General features: G+C 47.2%; 1 protein-coding gene across 2 annotated transcripts in view; it reads left to right on the top strand.

Moving 5' to 3' along the window:
* The first annotated feature begins 14,662 nt into the window (after window positions 1-14,662).
* RAMP1 (receptor activity modifying protein 1) overlaps window positions 14,663-24,647 on the top strand; it is a 49,779-nt gene continuing 39,794 nt past the window's right edge. Inside the window, exons 1-2 of one of the 2 annotated variants that reach the window (XM_007452900.1) lie at window positions 14,673-14,724; window positions 15,704-15,707. In XM_007452900.1, coding sequence (XP_007452962.1) covers window positions 14,673-14,724; window positions 15,704-15,707 — 56 coding nt within the window. Of the gene's footprint in view, window positions 14,725-15,703; window positions 15,708-24,647 lie in introns of both variants that reach the window. The other variant, XM_007452901.1, reaches the window with a different exon arrangement.

The following is a 24,647-nucleotide window of genomic DNA, read 5'->3' as shown; positions in this document are numbered from 1 at the left end:
CTATATTTGTAAACTATTAATGCAAAACTATTTGGGGTAATGTTAAATTACCCCAAAATTATTTGGCTTAAACAACATTTATCATCTCAGAGTTCACAGGTCAGGATTCAGGAATGGCGTAGCTGGGTGGTTTTAGTTTAGCGATTCTCATGATGTTGCAGTCAAGATGTTGGCCTGGGCTGTGGTCATCAGGAGGCTTGATTGGGACTGGAAGACCTGTTTGTAAGATGGCTCATTCCCATGGCTCTTGGCAGGAGGCCTCTGTTTCTTACCACATGGGCCTTGCCATAGGGCTGCTTGAGTGTCTTTACAACATGACACGTGGCTTCTTCAGAGCAAGAGCCATCAGAGAGAGAGAGAGAGAGCAAGATGGAAGCTGCAGTATCTTCTGTGACCTAACTTCAGGAGTCACACTCTGTCGTTTCTGCCACATTCCATCAGATGCAAGTCACTACGTGCAGCCCACACTTTTGAAGAAAGGTGTATCAAAGAATTTGTACATGTATTTTTAAATTACCACACACAAACATAGAATCCCTGTTTATAAAATAATGGTTGGGGATTTGTTTCCAGTTATAGCTGTCCAGGTGAGTAAAGCCAACTTTCCATGGAGAACAGTTAGAAAAGCTAAATAAATATAAAGACATCTGCTTGAAGGCACTGGAGAACTGTCAAGATACCATAAATTATTTGGCCAGTGTAAGAGATTAGTCTCAGGGAAATATGCCCATTGTTTGGGACCACTTTCCCCCAATACTGTTTGCAGGTGGGGCAGCTAGGAGTTTAAAGGGACCCTTCTGATAGCACTGAAGCCAGGGGGGTGGGGCCTCAGCAGTAGAGTTGGGACACCAACAGGTTACTCTACTCCAGGAGTAACTTTGAACCAGAAGTAGATAGTTCCTCTGAGGGACTGTAACTCAGCTTCAGAACCTAAGTTAGATTGAGATGATCTGGGGTTACTAGTTGCCATATGCACCTAGAAGAAATGAAGGTAAGAATCCTCTGGAAGAAGGTAGTATCATTTTAGGCCTCAAATTGTTTCTACCAAAATTTTTGCGTATACTAATAATTTTGTAAATAAGAGTATACAATCAAAAATAACTAATCATAAATGAAATAAGACCACATGAATGAAAACTAGCATGAACACCAGGTAACAGAAATTACCCACAGGGACTCCAGCTAATTGAGTTATCAAACTTTTTTTTAAAAATAAATTTATTTTATTTATTTAGTTTTGGCCGTGTTGGGTCTTCGTTGCTGCGCGTGGGCTTTCTTTTGTCTCGGTGTGCGGACTTCTCATTGCAGTGGCTTCTCTTGTTGTGGTGCACGGGCTCTAGGCACATGGGCTTCAGTAGTTGTGGCGCACGGGCTTAGTTGCTCCATAGCACGTGGGATCTTCCCGGACCAGAGCTGGAACCCGTGTCCCCTGCACTGGCAGGCGGATTCTTAAACTGTGCCACCAGGAAATCCCCCAGACACACTTTTAAAAACCATACTTGTATGTGATAGATTGTTTGCAAAAACAGCCACAATTATTCCTTTCCCTATAACCATGCCCCTTTGCAGTGTGACTTGGAAGCTTCTCTGATCAAGAAGTGGAGTCTGTTTTCCCACCCCCTGAATCTGAGCTGACCTTTTTACTTGCTTTGACAAGTTATGCCATTCCCAAGCCTGGTCCTCAAGAGCGCTTGATCATTCTGCTCTCTCGGAAATTTGCTACAGCCACATAGAGACACCCAGGGTGCCTGCTAGAGGACAAGAGGCTACAGTCACCCCTCAGCATCCGTGGGGGATTGGTTCCAGGACCTCCCCCCACACCCACCCACCGCGGGTACCAAAATTTGAGGTTGCCCAAATATCTTAAATTGTATGGCTTAATATTTGCATATAACCTACACACATCCTCCCGTATACTTTAGATCATCTCTAGGTTATTTGTAATACCTAATACAATTGTAAATACTATGTGAATAGTTGTAAATACAATATAAATGCTGTAAACAGTTGCCAGAACACAGCAAATTCAAGTTTTGCCTTTTGGAATTTTTTTTTTCTCAAATATTTTCAATCCAAGGTTGGTTGAATCTGCAGATGCAGAACTCACGGATATGGAGGACCAACTGTACATGGAGGATAGCTAAGACATTCCAGCCTACAGCCAGCTGCCCTTAAACATGTGACAGAATCTAGCATAGATCAACAGATAACCTACCCAAACTGCCAGCTGCCCAAAGATGCATGAGTGAGCCCAACCAAGATAAGACAAATCACCAAAATGAGTCCAGCCCATTGCTAACTGGCAGAATTAGAGGCTAAATAGTAGGTGGTCATTGTTTCAAGCTACTAAGTTTTGAAGGTGATTTGTTACACAGCAAAAGCTAATTAATTCAGATGTATTATGTTCAAGGAGACAAAAGACAGGATTGAGAATTCTAGTATAGAACTGGAAATATTTTTAAAATGGAAATTCCATTAATAAAAAATAGAATTACTTAAATGAATAACTCAGTTAATAGGTTCTATAGCATATTAGACAAATCAGAGAATTAGAAAGGAAAATTAGCAGAAAAATTATGGAATGACACACAGAGGTAAAAGGATGGAAAACACAAAAGAGAATGCCAGGGCTTCCCTGGTGGCACAGTGGTTGAGAGTCTGCCTGCCGATGCAGGGGACACGGGTTCGTGGCCTGGTCCGGGAAGATCCCACATGCCGCGGAGCAGCTGGGCCCGTGAGCCATGGCCGCTGAGCCTGCGCGTCTGGAGCCTGTGCTCCGCAACGGGAGAGGCCACAAGGGTGAGAGGCCCACATACCGCAAAAAAAAAAAAGAGAATGCCAGAAACAAAGACATACCAAGAAAGCCTGATTATTTGTGCAGCTGGAGTTTTAACCAAAAAAAGAAGAGGGAGAAAATTGGTCAGATACAATATTTGAAAAAAATTTTTAAATGATGGAAAAAAATTAAGCCAGAAACATAGTAAAGCCCTTTCAAATCCCAAGCAGGGAAAGTAAGGCTTCAGTGCATCAGAAAAACTGCCTGAGTATGGTCCTTGTGACCACCATGCAAAGCTGCTGAAAGTCAATCAAAACCATGTATTGAGCCCCAAAGCTTTATGAATAAGGGATACACAAGAGAAATAAAAGGCAATACGTGCACGCACACACACACAAACTTTTTGAAAAGTCAAAAAGAAAATCTATAAAGCAGCTAGAGGGGAAAAAAATTACATTAAGAGTGCAACAATTAAACTGACATCTGATTCTCAACAGAAGCCACCAAATAATTCTACCAACTAGGATTCTATACTCAGGAAAAGAGCCTTCAAGAATAAATGAAATAAATATATTTTTACCCAATTAAAAACTAAGATAATTTGTTACTTAGAAGACCCATTGTATTAAAATACTAAACAGTGTTTTCTAGGAAGAAGGAAAGTGATTTTAGATGGAAGGTCAGAGATGCAGACGTACTGAAGATCAAAATGTTTATATCAACTAATGCTGTATAAAACAAGAATAATGGTATTTTATAGGGTCTAATTTAATTAACATGTATGACAATAGTAGCATATAAATTGACCACTCCCAAGGCTTATTGATTCATTAGGAGAACTCACATGACTCAGTATATAGTTGTACTCATGGCTATGACTTATGGCAATGAAAGGATACAGAGCAAAACCAGCAAAGGGAAGAGGCACATAGGGTGATGTCTGGAGGAAATCAGGCACAAGCTTCAAAGAGTCCTCCCCCGAGTAGAGTCACATAAGACCTGCTTGTTTCCTCAAGTAATGAGTTATGACAACTCATGAAATGTTGTCTACCCTCATTAGAGATTCAGTGCCTAATATTTTTGTTGGAGGCTGGGCACATAGGTACCCAACATCTAGCATGTACCAAAAGTTCCAGACTGTCAGCAGGAAAGCAGCTGTTCAGCACAAGCTACATTGTTTATACAGTTTTGGCACAGTGAGCCACTCTTGTCACTACTAGGATTGGTGGGAACTAAGTTCCTAGACACCAGGGCCAGCCTTGCAAGCAGGGCTTTCTACAGATGACTGTCATCTCAGGCCTGCTATGTTAATTCTTTTCTACACATACCAGTTGATATCAGACTATGATAAATAGAGTAGAGTTGTAATCTCTGGGGTAGAGTTGGACCCTTATCTTACACCAGGGTTCCCCAACCCCCGGGGACCAGTATTGGTCCATGGCCTGTTAGGAGCCAGGCCGCACAGCAGGAGGTGAGCCTCTTGCTAGCTTAGCAGAGCTTCATCTGCTGCTCCCCATTGCTTGCATTACTTCCTAAACCATCACTCACATTACTGCCTACACCATCCCACTCCCTCCCCACCCCACCCCCGTGGGAAAACTGTCTTCCATGAAACCGATCCCTGGTGCCAGAAAGGTTGGGGACTCCTGCCTTACACTGTATACAAAAACTAACTCAAAATGGATCAAATACCTAAACGTAAGACCTGAAACTGTAAAACTCTTAGAAGAAAACACAGAGGAAAAGCTTCACAACATTGGATTTGGCATTGATTTCTTAGATATGACACCAAAAACAGACAACAAAAGAAAAGATAGATAAACTTCATCAAAATTTAAAACTTTTGTGCATTAAAGGACTTATCAGCAGTGCAAAGGCAACCCACAGAATAAGAGGAAATATTTGTAAACCATATTATCTGATAAGGATATTAAGAATATAGCTATATATCTATCTTACATATCTACCTATCTATATATCTTATCTATACAGATATATAAAGAATACCTACAACTCAACAACAAAAACCCAATTTAAAAATGGACAAAGGATTTGAATAGACATTTCTCCAAAGAAGATATGCAAATGGCCAACAAGCACATGAAAATAGGTTCATTATCACTAGTCCTTAAGGAAATGCAATCAGAAGCACAGTGTGTGGGGGGGGACTTACCTGGTGATGCAGTGGTTAAGAATCCACCTGCCAATTCAGGGGACACGGGTTCGAGCCCTGGTCCGGGAAGATCCCACATGCCATGGAGCAACTAAGCCCGTGCACCACAACTACTGAGCCTGTTCTCTAGAGCCTACGAGCCACAACTACTGAGCCCACATGCCTCAACTACTGAAGCCCATGTGTCTAGAGCCCGTGCTTCACAACCGGAGAAGCCACTGCAATGAGAAGCACACGCACTGCAACAAAGAGTAGCCCCTGCTCGCCACAACTAGAGAAAGCCCACGCGCAGCAACAAAGACCCAACACAGCCATAAATAAATAAATAAATACATACAATTCAACAACAAAAACAAAAACCCAATTTAAAAATAGACAAAGGATTTGAAAAGACATTTCTCCAAAGAAATGCAAATGGCCAATAAGCACATGAAAATAGGCTCATTATCACTAGTCACTAAGGAAATGCAATCACAATCACAATGGTGGGCAGGGGGGTGGGGGGGGGGACTTCCTGGTGGCACAGTGGTTGAGAATCTGCCTGCCAATGCAGGGGACACAGGTTCGAGCCCAGGTCCGGGAAGAGCGCACATGCCGTGGAGGAACTAAGCCTGTGTGCCACAACTACTGAGTCTGCACTCTACAGCCTGCAAGCCACAACTATTGAGCCCACATGCCACAACTACTGAAGCCTGCGTGCCCCACAACAAGAGAAGCCACCGCAATGAGAAGCCCACGCACCGCAATGAAGAGTAGCCCCTGCTCGCCGCAACTAGAGAAAGCCCACACACGACAACGAAGACCCAACACAGCCAAAAATAAATTTATTTAAAAAAAACAAAAAAAACCCAATGGGATACCCACTTCATACCCATTAGGATGGCTGGTATCCCCGCAAAAAAAACAGAAAATAACAAATGTTGGTGAGGATGTGGAGAACTTGTGAACTTTGTGCATTGCTGATAGGAATGTAAAATAGTGCAGCCACTGTGGAAAATGGTATGACACTTTCTCAAAATATTAAACTAGAATTATCACATGATAAAACAGTTCCACTTCTGAGTATTTACTGAGTTTAGTGATATGCTTAGTCAAGGGGTAGAACTTAATGGTAAATAAGTATGTATGATGTTCATTTATATGATAAATCAGTTTAATTACAATGGTTGGTTTAGTAGTAGAATGTACTGATAACTATACTCTTTTCTGGAATTTTAGATTTAGCATAGCACATTTTATTGTTGATTTCTTCCTTCTTTTTTCACCTCTAGAATTTCTTTGGAACGTATGAGTTCCCTCCTGCAGAGAATGTTCTACAGCACTTAGGAAAAAATTGTGGTAACAGCAAAATGATGCAATTAAATAGGCTTGGTAAATGGGTTTAGCTGTTTATAATATTCTACTTTATATAGCCCTCTCTTAAAATCTAGCAACTGTTGTTTCTACAATATACAGATCTCTATATATATAGTTAAAAGATAATTTTTAATGGTTATAAACTTTATATTTCAAACTTGTTACTTAGAGACTTAAAGCAGTATGTTTTGGATCAGAAACAGAAATGGTGTCATTTTTAAAACGCTGTGTTAAATCAGTTTTTTAAATTGACCAAGAAAAGGTTTATTATTATTATTTCATACATGAAAAATATAATTTACCTGAAGTTCTTAGTTCCACTTTTCAGTTGTCTTAAGACTCTTATATTGGACCATAGGATAGCAAATAAACTGAGTCTATAGATATACATTTTGGAATATGTATATTTTTAAGTTTCCAAAATAATTAAATTACTGTTGTGATACATTTAATGCATTTTTATGACTTTAGTATTAAACGTTTAGATGTATTTTCCCTGCTTTCACTAGGAAGAGTGAACTTTGGTAAAGTGCTTAAATTTAAATGGTCACCATGTTATGTTCATTTTGTAATAAGTTCTGTTATATTAGGTTAGAGTGTAAATTGGAACACTTTTCAAGACCTAATTTTATGCTTTATCTGATAACATAAATTTCTTTAATTGCTTACTTTTAAAGGTAACATACTGTTTAAAGTTGGAGTTTTACTAGTAGTAGATGAACAAATATGCATTTTCTTCTTCAGATGTTTACAATGTTTAGAGCATTCGATATTTAGTTGGTATTGCTTGATTAAAAGTTACCCATTTAACATTTATATTTGGTGTACTTATATTTAATAAAGGTAGAATCTATAGTAAAATTTAATACTTTCTGCAAGTTTGGTGGCATTTTCCAAGTGTAAATTACCTACCAGTGTTTATATGGAATACGAATGGACAGTAAGGCTATAGATCAAGCTATTGCATTTCAAATTTTTCCTCTTTCATGGACTTTTTAGGCTTATTTCGTATATTAATTTGTCTCCGGTTATTACCAGACCCAGTCCAAACGTCTACCAGAAATTGGGTTCCAGGATGTTAAAAAAAAATTGGGGGGGACTTCCCTGGTGGAACAGTGGTTAAGAATCCACCTGCCAATGCAGGGAACATGGGTTCGAGCCCTGGTCCTGGAAGATCCCACATGCCGCGGAACAACTAAGCCCATGCACCACAACTACTGAGCACACGCGCCTAGAGCCTGTGCTCTGCAACAAGAGAAGCCACCGCAATGAGAAGCCCGGGCACCGCAACGAAGAGTAGCCCCCGCTCACCACACTAGGGGAAGCCCGTGTGCAGCAACGAAGACCCAGCGCAGCCAAAAATAAATTAATTAATTAAAAAAAAATTTTTTTTAAAGGACTCGATTAAATAAAACTTGAAAATCATCAAATTAGTAGATGATTCTCTAGTTTTGGCCATACATCAAGTTAGTAGAATCCTAGAATTATGGAGATTTCTTCCTATCTGTTAAATCATATGGTTATTTATATTAAAAGGCTACATTCAGAGTAACCTTTTTTAATAAAGTTGAAACATGGATTAGACATTTTTAACATACTAGCAGCCATAAGAAGTATACCTCTAGTCGTTTGTTTCTAAAAGGATTTAATTCAATGGAATTCTCTTTTAGAGTACATGGAGACCAAATTACTGAATTCAATTTAGTAATTGAAAATATAGAAAGGATCATTTGAAATTATAACTTGGAGGTTTTTTTAAATAAAGATGTCCTCTTCAAAACCAAAAGGTATGTAAAGATCAGGCAACTTTTAGATCAAAAGGCTTTTAGCCATGACCATGTAAATTGATCACTGTTATTAAGCTTCCCAAGTAAAATGTAGAAACTGGAGAAATTCATGAATCTTTGGAACTGCAAGTGAAAAAGCAGTATTTATCTTATTCTCTAAGATCTCTAATTTGACATTGGTTAATTATATTAAATTGTTATAGAATTTAAAAGACTGGTCACATTATCCAGGTTTCCAAATATCTTCAACCAGCAAAGTTTCAGATAATTTTAGCAGACTTAATTATTGCTCAGAAGCATTTTTCTTTCGTGCTGTATTACTGGGACACCAAAGAGCACTTTAGCTGTACCAAATAGAATATACAGGTAATTGTGTTTGCAGATAACCAGAGGCCTGGAATGTTGTAGAATACCCTGAGACTATCACCAAAAAAGTGAGACTAAAAATTCCCAGTTGGCTCTGCCTAATGCCAATGTTAATTCTAGTCCAAAGAGATAACATGTATAACCGAGAAGCTCAATATTACAGGTAGTTTCTTTTTTAAAAAATAGTTCTTCAGCCAGAGTTCTGCATATATTGACTTAACTTTTTTTCATTATTGATCACTGTTACTTATTGCAAAGTATCTATCTGGCATATAGTAAAATGTTTAATAAGTGTTAGCTCCTGTGGTCAGCAAAGCAATGGCCCTCCAAGCTGACCAGTCTTCGTGCCCAAACCTGTGAATGCGTCACATGGCAAAAGGGAGTTAAAGGTACAGAAGCAAGTAAGGCTGCTAATCATCTGACCTTGAGATGGGAAGATGATCCTGGATTATCTGGGTGGGCAGAAGAGAGAACCAGAGAAATGGCCTTTCGAGAAGGGCTTCACCCACTGTTACTGGCTTTGAAGATGGAGGAAGGTGGCTAGGAGCCAAGGATTGCAAGTGGACTCTAGCAGCTGGAAAAGGCAAGGAAACATTGTCCCCTAGAGCTACCAGCAGCAGTGCAGCCCTGCCGACATCTTGATTTTAGCCTGCTGAAACCTGTCTCCGACTTCTGACTTACAGAAGTATGAGATAATAAATCTGTATTGTTTAAGCCACCAAGCTTGTGGTGATCTGTTACATCAGCAATAGAAAACTAATACACCTGTAATTGTTACCTCTAGAGAACTGCTAGGAACAATATAAGATTGCTTATAGGTTCAGTGTATCTTTGCCTGAATTTTGATTCTTGGGGATAAAGTCGGTGTGAGCTATGAGTATTAAATAAACCGCCACCTCTTCGTATTTATATAGAACTTTTATCTTAATAACATCGTGATACTTAGGGTTGATAGTGATACTCCCCTGACAGATCAGAGAATGTCATTATTATGTATATTATGGACATCGTTATAAACAACTTCGGTGTTCCTCAAGGAAGCTGAGAGCCAAACTTGCGCATGATTTCTAACAGTTTACTGTTTAAGAAGGCAGGTTCTGAAGCCAGATTTTTTTGATTCAGATTCCTGCCCCAAGTTTGTCTGCTGTGTTTAGCCTTGGACAAGTTATATAATTTCCCTGTGCCTCAGTTGTCTGGTGTGTAAAGTGGAGATACAAGAAGTATCTGCCCTCCTAGGCATGGAGTAAAGTAAAGCGTTTGCCACAGTACTTGTTACGATATGAGCGCATCAAGGGTTGCTGCTTCCGGTAGTGCAGTCATCAAGCAGTGTGCAGTGATGCATCTTTCTGTGTTGTAACTTTACCCTGACTTTGTTGTAGTATCTTGCCGTTTTGCTTTCATTCTCCTTTGTTGATTATCTTTTTTTTCTCTTCTATGAACGTCTATAACCTGCCTGAAAATTTCTTAGAATGAAGCAGGCCATAAGTTGCTATGTTAGGGGGCATTTGATTACAAATGATAGAAACACAAGCTAGCCAAAGCACAAAAAAGGTAAAATTAACTCACATAAGTGACACTTGCAGAAATTAATTCAGATATAACTGGATCAAGAGCCTGCTGCTTTCTTCTCGTTTTCTCTCTTTTTTTTCTCTCTTCCTACCTCTCCCTCCCTGATTCCCTCCCCCACCAAACACACACAGACACACACACACACACACACACACACACACACACACACACACTCTCTCTCTCTCTCTCTCTCTCTCTCTCTCTCTCTCTCTCTCTCTCTCTCTCTCTCTCTCTCTCTCTCTCTCTCTCCTAAGTAGGGATGGTTACAGTGTTCACTGAGAACTTCTGGGAAATAGGCACACAAGTAGTGTTCAGATTAAGTGTTTGTTATAGGCTCTTAACTTTTTACTTAGCAACAATTTTAGATTTACAGAAAAGTTGCAAAAATAGTACAGAGAGTTCATATATGCCCTTGGTTGGGCTTCCTGTAATGTTAACAGTTTACATAACCACAGTAAAATTATCAAAACTGGGAAATTAACATTGGTACAATACTACTGACCACAGATCCTATTAAGATTTCACCAATTTTAACCCCTATTGTTCTTTTTCTGCTGCAGGACCCACTCCAGTGTCCCACATTGTATTTAGTTATTGTGTTTTCTCCATCCTCTCCAGTCTGGGACAGTTCCTAAGTTATTTTCCTGTCTTCCATGACCTTGACACTTCTGATGAGTATTTGATTAGCTATTTTTATAAAATGCCTCTCAATTTTGATTTATCATCTGTTTTCTCCTGATGAGATTGAGGTTACGCTTTTTTTTTTTTTTTTTTGCGGTACGCGGCCTTCTCACCGCTGCGGCCTCTCCCGTTGCGGAGCGCAGGCTCAGCGGCCATGGCTCACGGGCCCAGCCGTTCCGCGGCATGTGGGATCCTCCCAGACCGGAGCACGAACCCGTGTCCCCTGCATCGGCAGGCGGACTCTCAACCACTGCGCCACCAGGGAAGCCCGAGGTTATGCGTTTTTTGATGAAGAATATACCACAGAAGAGGTCTCCGGTACTTCGTATCTGGGGTACATGATCCAGCTCCTACAGGTGATTTATCCTTTATCACTTGGTTATGGCGGCCTCTCTTGGGTTCCTCCACTTTATTTTATTTGTATTACTATTTTTCCTTCGTAATTGAGGGAGATCTTTGATAGTATCTGTTTCTCCTAAAACTTTTGCTCACTGGTTTAGCATCCATCAGCAAATCTTGCCTGCAACAGTTATTCTTGTGGTGTTTGTCTAATGATGATTTTGTATGTCTTTCTTCCTTCTACATTTATTACTCAGAATTGTTCCGTAAGGAAAACCTGTCCTTTCTCCCCCATGTATTTATTCAGTTATTTATTTCAATATGGACTCAGTGATGTCCATTTTCTTCTGTGAGTTATAACACTATCGTTGCTTGCTTTGTCGCTCAAATTATTCCACCTGTAGGCATTAAGGAGCTTCTTTGGGTTGGGTTATTTGTCTTTGAAAATCATCATCTTTTTTCAAGTACTTATTTTCTGGCACCACAGAATATTTTAGGCTCATCTTATATGTTCCCTGCCCCAGCCCTGGAATCAGCCACTTCTCCAACAAGCTGTGTTTCCTTTTCTTTGAGAATGATGTTTAGAAACCAAGATCTGGTCAGTAGATGTGCTCACTGCTATTGGAGTTGGTCGTAGGCCCTCTCAGCAGAGAGAACTAGGAAATGTATGCATTTCTATCAATCTGTGCACCCAGACACACCTGTAGTTGTTTATTCAGACCTAGTATACACATCAAGTCATGACAGCATTGCTAAATCAGACTCCTGGGAGAAACATTTACTACCTGGAGTACAGCATTTGTGTAAAGATCTCTTTGTCTTTATCCTTACAGGGTGCAGTCAGGATATCATTCTCTAAATTTACTTAGGTTCTGTCTTATTCCTATCGCCTTAAGTGTGGTTGTTTTATGTATTTGTAATAGAGCTGTTTCCCATCTCTTAGGGATCCCTCTCCTGTGGTCCAGTGTGACAAGTGTTGTTGATCTGTTTTGTCCAGTTTTTTGGTTGAAGTGGGGAGGGTAAATCCAGTCCCTCTTACTTCATCATGGCTAGAAACAGAAGCCGCCTTTTAATTTTGAATTTTTAGTAAAGTTGACCAGGTCTTGTTGAACTATCTAGATTGTGTCTTTAACCCTACTGTGCATACAGTAAAGCACTTGGCCATTTTCTCAACTCTTCCATTGTTTAACCTAGCATCCATACAGATGGAGGTGCCCAGGGAGAGGAATGATTTTCCATGCTACCAGCTAGAAATACAGATACGCCAGACAAAATCTAGCCAGGGCAAAATTGTCAACTCTTAGATGTGTGTCCCAGCTACAGGAACAAGTGTTAAAGAGTTTGTCCCACTTTCCTACCTCTGCAGAAGGGAAAACCCATCGTAATTACTGGGGCACCTCTTACCCAGACCCAAGGTGCAGAAAAGAAAACCATTAGGGGAGAAAGTGCCATGGTGTGTATACCTCTTGACTTTGGCATTCCCAAGAGAACTGTGAACTTCCTAAGTACATGAACTTGAGAAATAACACTTTGTCTTGCTAGGTACATGTGTCTGTCAGGGTGGTGAGTGTGAGAAAATGGCGAAGTGGCAGAGGGCTTCCCCTGCTCAGCCCATGCCTCCTCTTGCAGTTGAGCCTCAAAGAACATGTTGCAAAGAATGGCTCCTGCTGCCCCCAGTGGGGTCCCAGGTTAATGAAGGCACCTGGGGGTAATGAAGAAGGCCGACCCGAAGAAGATGCAGGGAGGCCCCCAGGCCAGGGGTGGAGTGGGTGCCTCAGAAGGGTGAGCGGAGCGTGAGTCTGAGAGCAGAGATACCTGCTCTTCCCCCTCACCAGCAAGGGCTTCACAGGCTCGGGCTGGGCCCCGCTCATCTCCCGTAACCGCGCCTTTCCCACCTGGCCTGGTCCCCGGTCACTGGCTCTTCACTCTGGCCTGCAGCCCCTCACACACTCCTCCACCCCGCCCTCAAGGCTTCTTACACTGCAGCTGAGCCAGGCACACCAGGCCCCATACGTGTGGTTCCTGTGTCACAGCGTTCATGTTACTTAGATCTGGACATTCCTCACTAGACGCACCAACTGAAGCGCAGGACCTGCCTTGTTTATGCAGCACAGTCTTGCACACAGTTGGGACTCAGATGTTTCTTAAATGAATAGAGAGGCCAGGCCACCCGCTGGGGTGTATCTTCCTAAGGTCTGGGAAGCGGGGCTACTCAAGTCGAAAGCGCATGTGGCCTCTGCCACCATCTGACACAGACCCCTATCAGGACACTTGGGACCCCCAGGTTGTAGGCATGCTGGCCCTGAGTGCCCTCCCAACCACCTGGCTGTCAGCTGCTGCCTGTTCTCTGAGCTGACAGCAGGTGGCCCTGTTCCCTTTCATTCAGCAGAGGGAAGTGTTGAATCAGCCCACATGGACTGACCACAGGATCCTGCACGAGGCACTCTGCTACATGTATGAAGCTTCAGCCACAAAGATGTGAGTTGCTCTCGGGGTAGTGACTCTTCCTCCTCCCCAGGGCAGTAGATGATCCTTAGCATGAGCATAAGTTTACTCAATTGCTCAGAGTTCTTGGAATAGTTTGTTACAAGAAGGAACCACTGCAAGGTGAATTCCAGCCACCAGAGGAGCTTAGAGAGCCCAGGTCAGCTCAGCTGTGCTGGGCTGATGCCTCCCAGGTCAGGTCTGAGCAAGCAAGCTGGGGAAATCTTGCTTCCTCAGGCTTCCCGGGGCTCTCACGTGTCACCCTAGGGAGCCCTTCTCTTTTTACACAAGTTCAGAGTCAGAACGAGGCCCAGCCTCCTCTGCCTCTCAACCACCCATTCTCGGCAGCACGTCCACCAGGGCCACCTTTCTGTCCCCCCAAAGAGCCCTCTTCCCCTCCAGCCCCAGGACCTTCGTGCACCTCCTCCCCTGCACCCGCACCCTGTTGCTCATCTTGTCTTTCCAGTTCCGCACTGGGCCTATGGGTCCTTTTTTGGTTACTCTGAGTCTCCCCAGGCCCCGGGACTGGTTTTGTCCTCTCAGGATCCCCAGTGCCTGCACCTTGGGAGAGGTGGATGGGCAAGGGTGGCCTTGGCCTTTTGTAGAGCAGACCCCCGAGGTAGGAGTGGGCGGTTGTGGCCCAGGGAGAGGAGGAGGGAGGGTGCCCGGGGTTGACATGGAGATGCCCTGTGTCTAGAAGAGCCGCTCTACTTAAACAAATGTCTGCCTGTCTGTCAAACACTTCAGGAGCGTCCCCCGGAGCCCAAGTGTGCGCTCGCCCGGGAAGGGTCCCGGCCCCGCGCTCGCTCCGCGTTCTCAGGGCTACTCGCCGAGGGCCGGGTCGCCTCGCAGGTTCAGCCTCTGCCCCGGCGCCCCGCCGGCAGGTGCTGGCCAGCCCGGCTCCCCCAATGTCGGCCCTCCCTTTGGGTCCCGGCGCGCCCCCATCCCCGGCGGGCCGCATTGCCGCCGCCTCCCGCCCACTCGCCGAGGGCCGGGTCGCCTCGCAGGTTCAGCCTCTGCCCCGGCGCCCCGCCGGCAGGTGCTGGCCAGCCCGGCTCCCCCAATGTCGGCCCTCCCTTTGGGTCTCGGCGGGCTCAGTCCTCGGCGGGGCGCGCGGCGGGCGGACTCGGCTGCGGACGACATGGCCCGGGACCTGCACGGCCTCCCGCGGCGCGGCCTCTGGCTGCTCCTGGGTGAGTAGGGCGGGGGTCCCGGCCACCCCGGCTCCGGCTCCGGACGGGGCCGCGGGCGGCGCCTCCCTCGGGGGAAGGGGCGGCTTCGGAGGCGTCGCGGGCTCTGGAGGGGCGGGCGCTTCTCACCCACCCCGGCCCCACGGGAGCTCTCGGCTCAGGAGGAAAGAGCGGCCGCGCGGCCTCCCTTCCCGCCCCTCTGCTCCCGGCTCTGCGCTGCGGGTGCGGCCGTTTCAGGGTTTCGGAATCAGACCACGGGCCATTTACCTAGAAAATTAGTTAAAACTGAGAATCTGGCTGTGTCACAGGCAGCAGTTGCTGATTTGCCAGTAAAGCCGCCTTGGCAGATGTTCTCTTCGGGGACATCGCCACAGCTTGTTGTTGTTTGTCGTGGACTTGTCACTTCTGGCTAATAGAAGTTCAAAGAGGGACCCTTGGTGAGGGGGCGGGACACGCTCGGCTTTCTGTTTTGAGGGACTAGATGGAAACCCAGTGGTGACAGGGACCTCCACCAGCCTTGGCAAAATTTCACGAGAAATTGTCATCTTCACTCCCCTGTCCACAGTGTTTTCACAAAATGCTAAGCAACCTTCCTAAACTGCCTTAACTGCTGGACTCATTTCGTGTATTTAGTTAGTTACCTTTTAATAAAAACTAAGTAGATCTTTTAAAGTGAAAGAATCCAGTGGCCCTGGGAAACCTGTGTCCTGGCTGCCGAACAGATGATGCTGGTCTGAAGCACCTGCTGCGAGGTGCCCGTCGGTGAAGGGGTGACACCACACTGCTTTGTAGCTGCTGGAGAAGCAGCTTGGGGCCGTGGGGCTTGTCTGGGACGAGAGGGGCTGCAAGTCCAATCTCCCTATTCGCACACCTCACCAAGGAGTGTTGGATCTGCCTAAAACCCTTAGTATCTGCTTCAGTAGAGTGTAATCTGAAAGATGATCTTGCCACTTAAGTGTTTTGGCTGAAGCTATGTGAAAAGCCCAGTCTTATAATAATATTTTTCTCTTCTTTTGCATTAGGATCTATGGGTTTGATGTGGAACTTACTGTTTTAGTTTCCTAAGAAATGAACATTTCTGTTTTAGCAAGTTAGAGAGCCGGGTTGGCTCATTTCTTAAACATAAATAAACAAGTAAGTGTTCTTTACTGCTGTCCAGAAACTGCACCCTCTAAAGCTTGTATAAATAAAACACTATTTCACGGGTCACATATAAAGACCTTCCTTGCTTACCAAGAAAATAATACATGTTCTGGTGGAAGTTTAAAATCCTAGAATCTTAACATTATTCTGAGAGGTCTGGCTAATGTTATATCTTGGGAAAAGAAACACAGCTTTATGAGATTATCCATTAATTAGTGTCATTGGAGCCCAGCGGTAATTAGAAGAATTACAGGAGCACACAGTTTTCTTCCCAAGTGGTGATGTGAGCTAGATCTCCATGGTGATGAAGATTTTGCCACCCAGAAAAGCAAGGTGGCATTTCTTGTTTTTCATCAATCAGAAAAGAAGGGCATTTCCAGAGGACCCAGAGTTAGTCTATGATGACTTCATTGTAAGCTCCTGTTTTTATGAGTCCACCTTTACTCAGGAGGGCTGGCTGACACTGTCCTCTGTGAACTCATCTGTCATCTGTCCTGGGAAACACGCACCTTCCCTGGCATGCTGGGGGCGGTTGGGGGTTTTCTTGCAAGGCTGCTATGTTTATTGAAATATGTGACTCTGTATAAATGCAAGTATAACTGTTTGGAACCGGCCAGGGCGTCACAGGAAATGCAGTCGATGTGACTACTGCAGATTACTGTGCTGTTTTACGTCTGGAGGCGGTTCTAATCCTGGAGTCCAGATCATCGGAAGGATTCTTTTTGCTAATCGACCTGGTGTGTTTGTTTATTACCCTCTCTATTCTGTTTAGGTGCAGGGAGGAGTTTCTGGGTTTTGTCTTCCTTCCGTAGGTCTATGCCAGTCGGTGTGCGTAGTGTCAGTCCCAGGCCAGGGCTGTTGAGAGATGTTTATGCCCTCATTGGAAGTGGTGGTAGCAACACGTCAAGGAAATGTAGGTGGAATCCTTACTTAAGGCAAATAGCTAGTTCGGAAAGTCTGTTCCTCCTGATTTTTTTCTCCCGGAATGAAGCAGATTCACAGCTTCTACTCAGAAGTGCTGTCTGGCAGAGGGTGCGATGTGGGCGCTCCATGTGGTGTGAATTCCAGCGAAGATGCTGAGCTGCCGACCGTGCAGCCCCGCGGGTTTGCCCACCAGCATCCCACTCCTTCGGGCACAGAGCCCGTCTTTCCCGAGGTCCACCTGGCACGGAGGGCCCCCCACCCAGAGGGCCCCGGCCCCAGCCCGCCCCCCAGGCTCATCTCAGGGAGGAGCACGGGACCCAGGCTGAGCAATCCGTCTCCTCCTGGAGCCTTCTGACTCTCTCCTCTCGGCTGGATGTGAGTGCCGGGTGCCAGATGCCATCCCAGGAACCTCGGGGGACTGGGAGTAGGGCACCTGTCCAAGCTGACAGAGGCAGGCAAGACCTCTCCTCATTGAGCCTGACTGAGCCTAGATTGAGCCCCGAGAGGTGAACTTTTCAATCTTGTAACCCCATTACATCTGAGCCAGCCGTGTCCCTTGCAGAACAGTGCCTGATATGTGGCAGAGTCTCACGGGGCTCTGAGAAGGGCACACGCCTGAGGGCTGTGGGATCCCTGCCCAAGAGCCTCTTGCTCTGCTGGGGACTCTGGGAAGACCCGAGGAGGAGACGCTGCAGCCTTAGGAGGGGTGAAGGGGAGATGGGGCGGCTGCTCTGGCCTTAGCACCTACCCTGGCCCTGTGCCCGCCCACCCCTGGCTCTTCACTTTCTTCCTGGCAGATGGAGAAAAACATGATGCTGATGGGGCTCTGTCCTGTCCCCAGGCCCAGCCACCAGCCCTCCACACACACACACACACACACAGACACACACACACACACACACCACACACGGAGCCCCTACAGGGATGTCCTTGGCACCAGCCCTCCCTGCTCCAGGATGGATGACCTTGGGTCTGGGTAACATTTCTAGAGAACGCGTTTGTTCTTAGCGAGGAGGGTTATGTCAACACAGCGGCAAGAGGAGGCTCCCAACCTAAACAAGAACTTATTCTTTGTAACATAACGACGGTATTGTTGTCGGTGGAGAAAGAAGTTTTTTCCCTAAGATTGTTTTATTTTAGTGTTTTCTAAGACATCACTTCAGTCATCATTCAAAACACAGACGCTAAGCAGCTTCATTCAAGCAGGATCCACTGCCAAGTCCCGGCAGGAGAGCAGGGGACCCCGTGGGCCCGAGCGGCACATCACAGCCAAGCCATTCTTATTTATTCCTCATTAGGCCTCACAGTGTCTCCTTTATTTCCCTCCACGATTGCGCCCTCCCTCCCGGGTGCAGTTCCCACGGTCGATTCTGTGGGACCAGAGACCTGGCCCGCATCCCTCTGCCCTCCACGGCCCAGCCGGGCAGTGCCCACCCTGCTCCCTGGGGCTCTGCACCCAGACACCCGACAGGCTCACCAGGAAGGGTTCTCCTGAGCCAGACCTCACCTGGGAGGCCCAAAGGCAGCAGTTTACCCAGCAAATGACTGAATGATTAATGCCTGCCTTACTGTCACAGACTCAGGCCAGTTGTCGGCTGGCATGAAAGCAGTTCATGTATCACATAGCAAACCCGTGTTACGAGGGAAGAGGCCTGAAAGGCGTAGTCGCGTAACAGAAACTTGGTGACACTGACACCCTAGGTTGGTGCTCTCTGCATGTTCCTGTATTGCCTCCAGAAGATTCCAGGGTCCATTTGCGAGAGGAAGGATGGCTGCGGGCTGGGTGGAGGGACAGATAAGGGAGCATCGGGGAAGCACTAATTTCTCCTGGTAAATTCTACCTGGTACAGAACACAAGTGGGCCCCAGGGTGTCAGGCCTGGAAGGGGCTTCTAGTAGGTAGAAGCCAGGGGTGCCGCTACACAGCCTACTGCTGGGGGCTGCCCGCTGCAGCCCCACACGAAGAAGGGTCCAGCACAAAACGCCCATGGTGCCAAGGCTGAGAAGCCGTGCTCCCGTTGAGCCACGTATGCGAAGGGTGCCATCTATGCAGAAAGAAGTAAGCCTCGGGCGGCGGGGCCCCAGATCGCAAGCCCCAGGGAGTCGGGGAGAGCGCTCCAGAGCACAAGAACAGTTATGCAAAGGCCTTGGAACTTTGCAGAAGCCTTTGTGATGGAAGCACGAGGGGAAGAGGGCTTTGAGCCAAGCTACAGGAGGACCCGATCCTCTGGGCCAAGGGGAGCAGTTCAGACTTCATTGCGAGGGCAACGGGCAGACCTGGAGGATATTAAACGTGGTGACGAGATGGAACAAATGGTTTAAAGAGCCCTGGGCTGCTGTGCCGGAGCCCAGCAGGGGCTGGGCGGGGGCTGGAGGTGGGAGACAGGGCGAGAGAAGGTGGGGCTGAGCTGGAAGGAGGGGAGAGGCTCCAGAGGGCTCCACAGGTGGACAGAGGGCTCGGCCGGCCGTGGGAAGGGAAGAAGCAGTGAGGAATGCAGAACAGCTATAGGCACCTAGCAGGCAGGGGCCAGAGAGCTGTCGCACCACAGCTGGGGCTTCCAGGAAATCACAGGGCCCCCGCTCAAATTCAGTGTCAGTGAAGCGACAGATTGTTTTAGTATAAGAGTGTCTCAAGCAATACTTGGGACGTACTTATACTAAAAAGAACTCGTTTACCTGCCATTCAAGTTTAACTGGGCGACCTGTAGTTTTATTTGCTAAAGCTGGCGGCCTTATCCATAGCAGCCACGTTGGGTGACACGTCCCCTTGGACACTCGGGGATGGTGGCAGGTAGGCAGGTGTCTGCAGGGCACAGAAGTGTGGCTGGGAGAGACGTCTGGGGCGGCATCCGTGTCAAGATGGTGTGAGAGCCTTGGATAGAAGGGATGGCCCCGGGACTGTGGAGGCAGGGGGGGGCGCAGGCTCCCGATGGAGGCCGGGGAGGGGAGGCCGAGGCCGAGGAGAGGCTGAGACAGAGACTGGGGAAGGCAGGTGGCAGGGGCGAGTGTGGAAGAGGTGACAGCTAGTGCACCCTGGAGAAGGTCACGTCCTCTGGGAAGGTGCCGAGGGCTCAACCAGAGTGCCTGCCTGCCGAGGGTTTCCTCCCGTGCCAGGGTTTTAGACATGCAGATCTTTGATTCATAAGTGGCTGTTGGGATTTGAGTGGTGATTGCCCTGATTTGTTGATTGATCTGGGAGCGTTTTAACAAGACCACCTGTCCAGGAAACAGCAGTCTGTCCTCCGCCCCACCCACAGGACTCCTTTTCTCCTGCAGATTACTTCTTCAGTTTCTAGAAGTCTTGCGGGTTGTGGCTGCTGCTATGACTGGGATATCTCGCCCAGTTTATCCTCCATCTGGCCGTTGCTGGAACATAAGCTCCTTTTCTGTGCATTTGTTTTACACTTGGCCGGCTTTGTGCACGTGGTTTCTAACGGTGCCACAGCTTCTTGTTTTGTTTCCGTCCTCCTCCCCCTTGGCCTTTTCGGGTCAGCAGATCATCTGTAAGGAAGGGTGTCACCTCCTCCCTACGTTGACACTCTTGGTTCCCCGCTCCAGCTGGGTTGGAGGGTGACTCTCTGCTGAGTAGGGGGTGTGGCCGCAGCTGCCTCCCTTCATTCCTGGCTGAGGGCAACAGTGCCTCAAACCTTCAGTCTTTCTCCTTTGGGCAAAAGATGCTTTTTTAATTTTATTTTATCTTTGCTAGAGACGAGGAGGGGAAGGGATAGACAATGAGTCTTCTTTCCATGTGTGAAATACTCTTTTATGAAGTTAAGGAAGAATCATTTCTTCCTTGGCAGCTGCAGAGCTCTGAGTTCCCTCCTTGAGTGGCGGGCTGCTGGCACTGGTGAAATGGGGCCCCAGGTGGAGAGGGGGTTCGCCAGTGTGAATCTTCCTGCATTTCGGGGTTGAATGGAGCGCTCCCTGGGTCCCTGTGCTGCCTTTCAGCACACTTGGGAGTCTGTTGCCCACTGCTTATTCTGAGTTACGCTTTGCTATTCCTAAGTGAGATTGCTCTGCACTTTCTTTGGTGGGTTTTATTAGCAGCACTGGGATTTCTTCCCGAAAGAGGTGTGTGAACGTTCATTCTTTCTGTCTGCGTCAGGGCAGTTGGGGTGATGTGAATGACCAGCTCCTCCAGGACCTGAAGGGTCTTCACTTTCACTTGCAAAAACCATCGAGTGGGGCCCTGTTTGGCCAAAGGAAAGATAACTGAGAACGTTTTCAGTGTCTTTCATGGGTCTTGGTCCTCTTGGGTTTCCTATTTCTTATAGTGATGATGTTTCACATTCTCCTGTGAACTTGTCCATTTTATCCAATATATCATTAATATAGGTATATCTTATTTTTCTATTTCCCACTGTGTCTGTGGACATATGTTTGCCATTTCTGGTCTGAATTGGCATTTTCCTGTCGTCTCTCGATCAGAAGAGACAGTTATTTATCTCTGTTATTAGACCCCTCCCCTCCCCCCAGAAGAGACAGTTCATCTCCCTCGAATCCCAAATCCATTTGTTTTCGTTCTTTTTCAGGAATGAAACTTGTTCTTTGGCATCATGGCTGCAGCCCCTGAATTTCTTTCTGTCTTGTGCCCGTTGCTAATATTTTCTTGACTTCCTGTCTTTGTCGCTTTTATATCTTCTTAAAATATGACTTATTTGGAAGCAAGTTTTTAACAATCCCAGTGACTCAGCCTTTCGGTTTCTCCTCCGACACTCCGTGGTCAGGAAGCAGCCATAGACCCAACACCACGGCTTAGTGTGCGTGAAGGCACCCTTCTGGGCCTTTCAGAATTTCCCTTTTGTAAAAGGCCCCTAAACCCACAAGAAGAGTGTGGAGTTTTGTTTGTTGGGTTGGTTTTCGGCCGTGCTGAGCAGCTTGCAGGATCCTAGTTCCTCAGCCAGGGATCAAACCCCGGGCCCTCAGCAGTGCAAGCACCGAGTCCTAACTACCGGACCGCCAGAGAGTTTCCGAGTGTGGAGTTTTTACGTGTTGATTCTAGTCATCATCTTAAACTATATTGCTTACGTATCCTTACTTATTGCAGTCCCGCAGCTGTGTCAGGGCTGTGAGAGCTGTGTTTTAACCCCACACTGCTTCTCTGATTCACTTTTCTGTCGCTGAGTTCCTGCACGTTCTGTGCCACTGGGACAGTGGGGAATTCACACACCTAATCCCTGCCAGTCACATCCACGTGAGGAGTTCTTATAGCATAACCTTCTGTGTCCTCTTTATTGGTTTTTGTTTTTGAGGTACGCGGGCCTCTCACTGCTGTGGCCTCTCCCGTTGCGGAGCACAGGCTCCGGACGCGCAGGCTCAGCGGCCACGGCTCACGGGCCCAGCCGCTCCGCGGCACGTGGGACCTTCCTGGACCGGGGCACGAACCCGTGTCCCCCGCATCGGCAGGCGGACTCTCAACCACTGCGCCACCAGGGAAGCCCCTCTTTATTGTTTTTTTTAATTTAATTTGTTTTACTTTTCATTGTGGTAGAATACATATAAAAGGTACCATCATAACCATTTTAAGATGGTTACAGTTCTGTGGCATTGAGGCTATTCACATTGTCCTGCAATCATTGTCACCACCCACCTCCAGAACTTTTACATCTTCCCAAAATGTTACTCTACCCATGAAGCACTAACTCCCCATCCCTTTCCCCCAGCGCCTGGCAACCACCTTTCTACTTTCTGTCTCTTTGATTCTGACTACTGTTAAGTACCTCACATGAATTGGAATCATATAGTATTTGTCTTTTTGTGACTGGCTTATTTCACTTAGCATAATGTCTTCAAGGTTCATTCATGCTTTGGCATGTGTCACAATTTCCTTCTTTTTTAAGGCTGAATAACGTTCCCTCCTATGTATATACCACGTTTTGTTTATCCCTTCATCTATCGATGACACCTGGACTGCGCCCACCTTCTGGCGATTGTGAATAACACTGCTATGAACACAGGTGTGCAAGTATCTCTTAGAGACCCTGTTTTCAATTTTCGTGAGTAAATACCCAGAAGTGGAATTGCTGGATCATATGGTAGTTCTATGTTTACTATTTTGAGGGACTGCTCTACTGTTTTCCACAGTAACTGCACCATTTTTCCTTCCCACCAACAGGGCACAAGGGTTCCGATTTCACCACATCCTCGCCGGCACTTGTTCTTTCCTGGTTTTTTGACAGTAGCTGTCCTGATGGGTGTGGGACGCCCTTTCTTTCCTTCCAGGTGGAATTTGACTTTGTCAGGGATGATACTGTGCTTTATTATTTTTTGGTCTTACATTTGTCTGACTCCACTGCCCACCTTTTGGATGTTATTCTGCATCACTTAGGTATTTGATCTCATTTAGCATCCTATTTTCTCGTGGATTCAGGGGGACACATCGACAGGTCCTCCCACATCCAGCACAGAGCAGGCACTTCAAGGAGGGGAGGGAGGAGGGGAAGCAGCATCCCTGGGCCAGAGCAAGGGGACGGTGGGTCTGCAGGCTGACCACAAGGATGAAAATCAGGTGACAGGAGAATCTTCTAGGTGAGGGCTTCGTTGGAGCATGTTGCTGCTTGAGGGGGAAGCGGAAGGGCCCCTGGGCCGGGAGGAGGGGACTCTTCCTGCTCTCTCTCAGCCCTTGACTGGCTGCTCAGAGGGTGGCAAGGGCGGGAATTCCTCTTGCCAGGCATGGAGAGCATCCTGGGACAGGGGGCGAGCTGGACCAGCTGACCTCCTGCAGAGAGAGGGCATTAGACGGAACAGAGACGGGAGAGAAAGAGCTCAGGGGAAGCCGAGGGGCTTTCGCTCTAGAGGAAGTTCAGTGTGACGGAGCCTGGCAGTGGGGAGACGCCCAGGGGCCACATGGGGAATGCTGGAGGGACCACGGCACCCACTCAGGGGCTGGCACAGGGACCCTCCGGCCCACCAACGACGGAGCGTGGTGACCAATGGAGCCGGTTCAGGAGAACCCGACTCGCGGGCGGCAGGAATGGGCACTCGGATGGGCTGGGGAGCTCCTCCCTTGGGCCTCAGGCTCTCCATCCTCTGGAGAGGTCGTCTCCGGGCTCTCCTGGCCCAGCCCCCGTTGGTAAGGTCGCTGGGATGTCCTCCAGTCGCTGTGCAGCGATTCATCTGCGTGTCAGGAAAGCACGCAAAGCTAGAACTGCCTTAACAAGTGAGACCTTGAGATCAGTTTCTAAAATCACGAAAATCCTTTTGCTTTCCTCGGAGGGCACCACGTGTTCCTTAAGGACACCAGTGATTTTAGTGGGAGCGATGGGCCTGAGTCGGCTGTACCTGCTCAGGTAGAAAATGCTGGTCCCCTGGGATTAGGCGGACCCGGTGCCGGGAGGGGAGGCAGCTCGGCCGCTGGCTCTTGGCTTGACCTCGTGTTCTTTGGGGCGCCTGCACGCGGCCAGGCATCCATCTCATGGGACTCCCACCTCTCCAGTGAGACCCCTCCAGGCCGCTCATGGGGAGGTGGCCCTGGAGAAGCCCACCTGCGGAGGTGACTTGGTTCGAGGCTCTCAAAGCCTCAGCAGACACGGATCATCTATAGCCTTTGGGGCTGCTTTCAGGGTCTCTGGCGTCGAGGTGGCCGCCCTCAGCATCTCTCCCATGTGGTCTGAGATGAGCATGCCATGGGTTGCACCCTAGCTCCACCACTCCTGGACTGTGTGGCTCTGAGCAGGTTACCTAACCTCTCAGGGCCCCTGTGTCCCCATGTGTAAAATGAGAGAATACCTGCCCTGTTGGTTACTTGCAAGGACTAAATAAGCTGATGCCCGTAGAGGACTTAGGACAGGAGCCACGTGAACTGCAGCTGTCACCACCCGATGGGGCTCTTTCCCAGCATGTGGCAGTGGGGGGGGGGGG

Source organism: Lipotes vexillifer, unplaced genomic scaffold, assembly GCF_000442215.2.
Source record: "Lipotes vexillifer unplaced genomic scaffold, Lipotes_vexillifer_v1.1 scaffold652, whole genome shotgun sequence".
Classification (NCBI taxonomy): domain Eukaryota; kingdom Metazoa; phylum Chordata; class Mammalia; order Artiodactyla; family Lipotidae; genus Lipotes; species Lipotes vexillifer.
Note: the sequence above shows the minus strand (reverse complement) of the source record. Positions and strands in the feature narration are given on the sequence as shown.